Source organism: Carassius auratus, chromosome 18, assembly GCF_003368295.1.
Source record: "Carassius auratus strain Wakin chromosome 18, ASM336829v1, whole genome shotgun sequence".
In the NCBI taxonomy this organism is placed as follows: domain Eukaryota; kingdom Metazoa; phylum Chordata; class Actinopteri; order Cypriniformes; family Cyprinidae; genus Carassius; species Carassius auratus.
The window spans coordinates 19,006,195-19,015,198 of record NC_039260.1 but is presented as its reverse complement, the minus strand read 5'-3'; the positions used below and the strand labels follow the sequence as shown (position 1 = coordinate 19,015,198).

At 38.9% G+C, this 9,004-nt stretch overlaps 1 protein-coding gene across 1 annotated transcript; it reads right to left on the bottom strand.

The window, feature by feature from the left end:
* Positions 1-2,704: 2,704 nt before the first annotated feature.
* On the bottom strand, positions 2,705-4,181 carry LOC113118747 (receptor-interacting serine/threonine-protein kinase 4-like). Its single transcript, XM_026288165.1, is given in 3 exon segments — positions 2,705-3,093; positions 3,096-3,259; positions 4,002-4,181. Coding segments are annotated over 3 exon segments (555 nt in total). The 5' UTR covers positions 4,004-4,181.
* Between the last annotated feature and the right edge of the window lie 4,823 nt (positions 4,182-9,004).

Genomic DNA, 9,004 nt, shown 5'->3' with positions numbered 1-9,004 from the left:
GTGTGAATGACACTGTTTACATTTTATGTATGTTATTATTTAAAAGCTGCTTGTGATGGGCTTTGGTTCATCATGTGACTTTCTCATGAACTTTTGCATTTTGTGGTTATCATTGTATTACAAAGGTACAAAACAGATTTCAGTATTTCAATAGGATAGTATATTAACATTATATCAGTTAATTAAATCACGGTATTTAACTGTAAATTTAAGGTAAAGCCTAAATTGTTACAGTATTTCTTACAGTAGAATTCCAGCAACCACAGCTGCTGTTTTTTTTACCCTAAATTTTACTGATTTTATTTACATTGGGGTTAAGCCTGTCTCAGATGAAACAACCCAGCTGCTGAGTTACAGTCAAAGCACGGGATTTTGTTTGTCCACTACAGGAGAGAGCAATTCTCAGCGCCGCCGATTTGGTTCACTTTTTTAATGAAATAAAGAGAGCTGGGAGAGCAGGGGGGTTTCTCCTGAAGTCCACAATCATCTCCACAGTTTTGAGCATGTTCAGCTCCAGGTTGTTGTGACAGCACCAGGCAGCCAGCTGCTCATCCACCTGTCTATAAGCAGACTCGTCTCCGTCCTTGATCAGGCCCATGACTGTGGTGTCATCTGCAAACTTCAGGAGCTTGACAGAGGGGTCTTTAGAGGTGCAGTCATTTGTGTAAAGGGGGAAGAACAGTAGGGAGAGAACGCAGCCCTGTGGAGCTCTGGTGCTGATGGTGCAGGTGTTAGATGTAAGTTTTCCTAGCCTCACTAGCTGCTGCCTGTCTGTCAGGAGCCTGTGATCCACTGACAGATGGAGGTGGGTACAGAGAGCTGATCTGTTTATTCTGAAGGGTGTCCAGGGTAATGGTGTTGAAAGCAGAGCTGAAGTCCACAAACAAGATCCTTACATAAGTCCCTGGTTTGTCCAGATGTTGGAGGATATAGTGCAATCCCATATTGACTGCATCCTTCACAGACCTGTTCGCTCAGTAAGCAAACTGCGGGGGGTCCAGCAAGGGTCCAGTAATGTCCTTCAAGTAGGCCAACACCAGTCTCTCATAAGACTTCATGGCCACAGATGTTAAAGCAACAGGTCTGTAGTCATCAAGTCCTATGATTTTTGGTTTCTTGGGTACAGGGATAATGGTGGAGCATTTGAAGCAGGAAGGGACTTTACACAGCTCCAGGGATCTGTTGAAGATCAATCTGAAGATGGATGATAGCTGGACAGAACAGGCTTTGAGGCAGGCTGGAGGGACACCATCTGGGCCTTTGGCTTTCCTTATCTTCTGCTTCCTAAAGACTTTGCATACATCTTCTTCACAGATCTTGAGTACAGGCTGAGAAACAATGGGGGAAGGGAGGGTATTGATAGCTGTGCTTTGAGACGGTCGGAGTGGGTGTGGGGTGTCAGACTAAGCTTTTGCTTATCAAAACTGCAGTTGGACTCGTTCAGGTCTTCATCCAATTGTTGATTGGCCTCAGCGCTAAGGTCTTGTAGCTGGGGATGGCTTTCAGGCCTTTCCAGACCTCACAGAAACTGATTTAGGATGTCACGGTGTCAGTAAGCCCATCCACATCTGTAGCTGCAGCCTCAAAAACACTCCAATCAGTAAGTTCAAAGCAGGCCTGTAAATCTCTTTACAGTTTTTACTACCGGCTTAGCAGATTTGAGTTTCTGTCTGTATGCTGGTAGAAGATGAACCAAACAGTGATCAGAGAATCATAGCGCTGCTCGGGGGAAAGAGTGGTATGCATCCTTTAAAACAGTGTAGCAGTGGCCCAGTATATTGATGTCTCTGGTATTGCTCTCTTCATCCCCACAGCCGATGCAATCCGATGGAACTCGGGCAATAATCATGTTCATGGATGAGCTATTAATTTATTAACGTAGTAAAATAAAGGAGGGTGAGACTGAAAGCCATCGAAGCAAATTGAGTCCGCTGAACAAGCGCGAGACGCAGCTCGAAAGCAGCAGAGCTTTCATTATGCCACAGTCAACCGCTTCCGCTCCATTCGTGCGTATGTGGTTAAAAACAGCACTGTTTTATCATACTAAATACATTTGTAAGTTATTTTATAATGCTACTCTGTGAGGTCAACACTGGTCTATTAAAACTCACAACAAATTGGTGTTTCCATGTTTTCTCCAAAACAAGAAAATCGAGGGGTTAATGATGTCATTGGCAGAGGTGACACAATGACACTATGGACATGGTCTGTGTCACTAGTTAAAATTGGTAATTTCTCTGGATTAAAACATTCTTTGAAACATTTGGAATATTTTAAGTACACAAGTCAGCAAAAAATACAACACCGTTCTAGTGTTTTTAGGATATTTTAATAAAAAATCTTACATATTGTACCTTTATATTAAAATGCTACTTATAAATGTTACATTTGTTCTTGCTTAATAATAAATGTGCATCTTTTGATTATTGCTGTTGCCTCCAGTATTTCTGTTTGATTTTTTATTTCCAGCCCATTTTAAGGCAGCAATATATATTCTTTTTTAACTTAAGACAACCCAGCATGTTGGGTAAAAACATCAACCCAACCAGCTGGGTCAAAATAACCAAGCAGGTGTTCAGTCCAATATTTACCCATCACTGGGTTTCCAAAAACAACCCAAGTTGGGTGGTTTTAAACCCTGCATTTTTTAGAGTGTAGTTAATTCCTGTTTGTGCATTCACAAGAGAGTCATTATGGAATTATTTCAATTTTTAAATGTGATGTGAACTATTCCTTCAATCACCTTCTTGTCTCCAGAGCAGGCACAGAGGTGCATGGCTGTGCGGCTGTTAGGACCCCTCATATTGGCATTTGCACCTCGGTGGAGCAGTAGCCTTACGCCCGCCTCATTCCCCACCAACACTGCCAGCAGTAGGGGGCTCATGCCCACCCCCTTTCCTCCCTCAACATCTGCTCCATTATCTAGCAGGAGCTCCCTCACATCGCCCCAGCCTCCAAAAACTGCCCAGTGCAGGGGTGTCCACTTATGAAAGTCCTGGGGGTTCGGTGAGGCCAAGTGCTGGAGCAGAATTCGGGCAGTGCCCAGGTGTCCGCTGGCTGCAGCCAGGTGAAGGGGTGTCTGGCCGGAGCAGTGTCTGTGGTCTCAGGGTTTCATCCACTGCAGGAGCGGTGCAGGGGAGTGCAGTTGAAGAAGTCCTGGTTATTTACCTCAACCTGGCTGGTTTGCAACAGGAACTTGATCAGCATGAGATGACCCTTGAAAGAGGCATGGTGGACAGCTGTCCAACCATATGGGTCCCTGGAAGCAAAAAATGGCCCAGTCAGCAAAAAATAAATAACATTAAAATAAAATATGACTACATATGTTGGCAATAGCACAACAAATTTTTTCATGGTAATAGACATTAGTACTATTTTTACACTGGTACCTTTTGTTACTAACGTGTGACACTGTAATATTTATTTAAAACAGACATATCATGGAAAGTGTGACAGCATTATAGCAAAAATACAAAAAAAGTGATAAGTATAATAAGTTAAAATATTTTGTAAAAAAATAAAAATTCTGCCTTCATTTATTCATGTTACAGGGTGGTGAGGTACAAACGCACAAGGATGAAGGAGATCAACAATAAGGGTTTTTTAATTAAAATAACCAGGAGACAGGTCAATAAATCCACATGAGAGCAACGAATAAACAATGAGAATGGACAAAACACCAAACAGGAAGAAGACTTTAAGGCAGCTGATGAGGGGAAAACAGGTGGAGGGAGTTAACTAAGGAGCAAATTAGTCAAAAAACAGAGAAACAAAAAGGAAGGAGAATTGAAATCACAAAAAAACTAAACCAAAACAGGTGACTATAACAGTTTGCCCCATCCCGGAACGGCACATCCTCATGCCGACAACAACGTCCAGAGGAGGGAGGGTGGGGGTTCAGTGGAGCGACTGAGGATGTTCTTGAATCATCCATTTTGCATTTACTGTATATTTTATTGAGTAATAGTGTTTAACTGCATGACATCTGGTGAGGTACTTACATTAACCATGATTCTGCAGAGAAATCTCCAACAATCAGAAAATCAAAACAAGCAAATCTTCCTAAGAAATGCCCGCTCTCATAAAAAACTAATGTGAAGAATAATGCAATCCAGTCAGCCTCCCTCCACACTCAACGTACTTAAATATTTGTGTATGTATGTGAATAAAAATAAATGAATAAAAAAACAAGGCTGCTGCAAAAGTGGCCAGGCACTTCTGCACTCTATATGGGGGAAAAAACTAAACATGGGAAACATAACTTTTATTATTTGTCGCTTTATCTTCTGCCAAAATGTACGCAACAGAATCAGATAATTTGCAATATGACCCCTGAACTATTCTGAGGTTATAGATCACTAACTGGCAGTTCACAGGCACACCACGTTCCAGAATGGCCTTGACTTGGTCCAGACATCCCTCCCAAGCAGCGTAGTGCAGCCTGCACTCATCCAGAAAGGAGTGTCTGGGTTTGGGACTCCGGTGGATCCTCCACTGTCTGGTCCCTGCAGCCGTCCGGACCTTCCTCTCCATAGACACCGAGTCGTGAAGCTCCAACCACCTCCAGTGCACCTCTGGGCCTGCGTGGGCCATGGCAGGACAGTCTGTGGAGGAAATTGATTTACAAGGCAGTTCTTTTAGTTTCATTGCTCATTAGATTATACTGCACTAAAAGAGTATGAACAGTTATAAAAACTAGTTTCTGGATAACTATACACTAATTCCACCAGGGGGTGGTAAAATTTTACAACACAAGATTCTCAGCCAATTCGGTTGCATCATTAAATTTGGCTGTTTCTGACCTACATTTAAAGTATGATCAATTTTAAGAGTGTGTAAATCACTGGAGCGGTTGCGTAACCTATAAAGTCATTGTCCCAATGGCTCTAGAAATTCTATATTGATCTATCAGTGAGCATTCTCAAAGACTCTTCTGATCCGTCTTTCTGTTGTAATTCTATCTAGAGACAATTGTCATGGTAACAATGGCTGCAATTTTACTATTTCAGAGGTTTTCATTAACTTCACTGGCAGTCTGAAACAACAGATGGAAAACATTTTAGTGATATTATTAGAATTTCATTCCAAGTCTATAGAATATTAAGCTATATTATCACTCACTTATCCTATACAATACTTATCATGTTTATTTTGCTTAATGGGATCTTTCTCAATTCAATGCATTTTTTATGTTTGGAGGACTACCATTAGGTTTCATCAGGATTGTGCACCATGCAGTAATTAATTGAGAAATGCCTTTTAACTTTAATGAATGAATTTAGATAGCAAAACTGAAAGCATAATTTAAATAAAATGAAATTCTAAGTCTATCGGATTTTTTTTTTTGCCCACTTTATCACTTGCCTGGCAAAAATCTCTCCACAACAAGCCACACAATGTATATAATTTGTCTATGTCTGTGAGCAATATTTTTAGTAAAGCATGCCTCAAGTTTGTTTTAAATGAAAGTTAATTTTTTTTCTTAGTTTACACAAAATTAATTTCATTCCAAACCTGTATGACGTTCTATAATTTGTGGATTTCTGAAGAATGTTGGTAGTACTGGTTTGGTGACCACTGACAACCATTGTATAGATCAAAAAAAAAAAAAAAAAAAAAAAAGCAACAAAAAAAAAACATTTATCTAAATATCATCTTTTATGTTCAGTGGAAGACAGTTTTGGAATGATACAAGGCTGAGTAAAATCTTTGGGTGAACTACTCCATTTGTGTAGTACGTGCACTCATACTGACAGATGAAGGAAATTACAGTTGAAGTGTTTTCCTTGGTGTGAAAGCGTGTTCCATGTCCAGCTATGAGCCACAGGAGATCTGGAGGCGTGTACTGCCTGTCATGTCGTGGGAGTTCGGGATTATGTGGGTGGACAACTGGCTCCTGCCCTTGCCTCCTGCCTTGCCATTTATCAAGGCAAAATGTCTTTTAAAAACATGCTAATGCACAGACACACCACTGCTGAGGAACATTAACAGCTAGGCATCATGATGATGCTATTTTGTATCATTTACAGTGAAATTATTTGAGTCATATTTCTTAGTAATAGCTATTAAACTCATATTTTAATGGTACCCCAAACAATAATCAGTTCATAAGACAACTTGCATCTAGTAAATTCGAATTAGCATTCACATAAATACAAATGAAAAGAAATTAGCTTTTCAATTTGCAGATCCATCCAACTGAGTTGAATGGCAACGAGACAGAAGTTACCTGTGAGTGCCAGTTACTCCATGATGTCTTGCTTCTCTCCTGTTGAACAGATTTTCTCAGGGTGACGTAACATTAAGTCTGGTCTTTCCACCCCTCATGATATCGTTCATCAAGTCGTTTATGCTCATCTGAGGTCACTATGGTGAGAATGGGCTTTTAGAGCACTGTTATTGTATGATGGCACAGACAAGAGAGAGAGAGAGAGAGAGAGAGAGAGAGAGAGAGGTTTGAGGCTGCGCATGCCTGATGGTTGCTGTGGCACAATTACATATAGACTGCATGCGATTATCTCTTTTACTGTATTCTATGTAAAACACTTTGAATTACAATTGTACTGTAAATAAATCAGCTCATCTTATTTGATCAATAGCATTTAGCTTATTGTGATAGTTCATAATTCAGTGCAATTCTTTTATTTTTTAGAAATGAGTATGTTCAAGATGTAAAAATACCATTTGGTTCCATCAAGGTGGTGCACAATGCAAAAAGGAAATAAGAACAGCCTTTTAACTTCAAATTAAATTCCTAAAAATTAGTTGAATTTAAATTGAATAGAATGAAGCAGAATTAAAATGGAGTTCAATTAGTATAATTGCTGTAAGTGTAGGATTATGGTGGCAAAATTAAATGAAATTAATTGGTCTGACAGAACTGGACTTAACAACACCTCTGCTCTACATATCATGGAATACATTTTTGTATTTCTGCATAATTAATTATACAATTATTCATGTCTCTTACACACATGCTGGACTAATGAAATCCCTTTGCTACATGACACTGTCAAATTTCATTGAATCATAATCTATTAAATTTCTGTTTGTGGCCAGTTCAGTTCAATTTCAAATTCAAGAATCAAAAGATTCAAGACATTTTGTAATTTTTTTTCTTCTCATGTTTTGATGAAGTGTCATAAATCAATGCAAACATAATGTCTCTTAGACACATTTTTCTGTTTGTATGTCTATAATACTGAAGTTAAGTGTGAGATAACAGCATACATTTTGGCAACATGATTAAATTCGGGATCCTGGCTGCTCTTTTTATTTATTTTGAAAGAGACTGATTTTGAGAACTTTTCTTAACCATTTGTGAGTGTGTTTGTGTGTGTGTGTGTGTGTGTGTGTTTGGCAGTTCTGAGCCCAGTTTGAGAGTCACTGACTATACTGAGGTATTCCTTATTATTTCATGAATATCATCTTTGAAGTTGCTAAACAACAGTGGATCATAGATACTCTGGTAAAGTTTGTGTAATGAAATCATGTTTTTTTGTTTTCATGCTTAGTTCACATTTCCATGTCCGAAAGGTCTTATTTAAGACTTCCTGTTGTTCAATGGTAAACCAGCAACCATACAAATAACAAACAATTTCTTGAGACCTAAGACATGAATATGACATCATCTTTCCTGCTGTTTATTTAACTTTGAGCATTGAATCTGAATGTTGTACTAATGGCGGGTGGGTTCTGGGCGGTGGAGGAAGGGATGTTTTTTATGGGCCTCATTGGGGGATCACTTCAAGAGCACATCATGTTTGTTTGGTTTCCCTGCAGGTTTCTTCATCAAATTACAGGCACTGACCCACAAGAGGGCAATGTCTGTCTAGCAAAGATTTATAATTACACTGAACCACTAGAGGTGCTGTTTTAAGCATTCATCAGACTGCTTTCTACCAGCAGTCAGTCTTATATTGGAAGAGGACATCAGTGAACATAGACCTCAGTCTGTCCAGTGTCTTACAGAAAGTAGTTTGAACATTTAAAGGTATATAGTTCCAAATAAAAAACTGTTCAATCTGTTCACTTCAAAATCTGCATGACTTTTGTTTTGCTTTGAAGCACAAAGGTATTTTGAAGAATGTTCATGCTGCTCTTTTCCCTAAAATAAAAGCTCCGAAAGGGATCAAATCACAGTTTGAATATAACTCACTATTTAATTTGCAGTTTGCTGGAACTCTTCCAGTTCATGGTATTTCATTAGCAGGTTCAGGTTTAAACACAGTGTGTCACAGTGTGCTTTAAAACCTTCAGGTTTATAAGAAACAAAGATAACACTTAACAAGAAGCCTAAAAGTATTTTGCATTAATTTAATTCACCTTATAAAACCATATGATCTTATGAATTAGTTAAACCACAGTTACAATACATTATAATGTTATTCTATAAATTGTTATACAGTTAGGAAGTATACTACATTAGAACATGACAAAACAACAAGGATTAACAAATATTATAATGCATTTTAACTTCGGCTACAGTCATTAAACAAAATATACTAAAAACAAAATTACATTAACTAGACATACAGTATGAGAACACATATTATCCCCCATGGTTATAAGTGAGTGCAATATTCGGTCATTTATGAGTTATTCATTACTTCATTGAAAGTGCAAGTAAAAGGTTAGCCTATATGGATAGATACAATCCCCAGATTCCCCAGTCACTGATTATGACATCCATATGAAGCTGATAAAAACCGTCCCAGTCACTGAGCAAGGCTTTCTCAAAAATATATGCGGTGAGACCATAATCCATGTTAGACCAATTCATAAACCAAACCCTGAAACTGGCCTGCCCGCTGGTATGCAGGGGTTCTCCTCCTAAAATCTGCCAAAGCTCTCACAGAACGTCATGTTCACGTTATTTAACCGCTCCACTGACAAAACGATTCCCGTTAAGAGCTCTAACAGATGGATTGAGTCAATGGCTGGATGATAATTCAAACATCATATTCTAAAAGCACAGAGCGCTAAGGTTACTGAACGGACATGT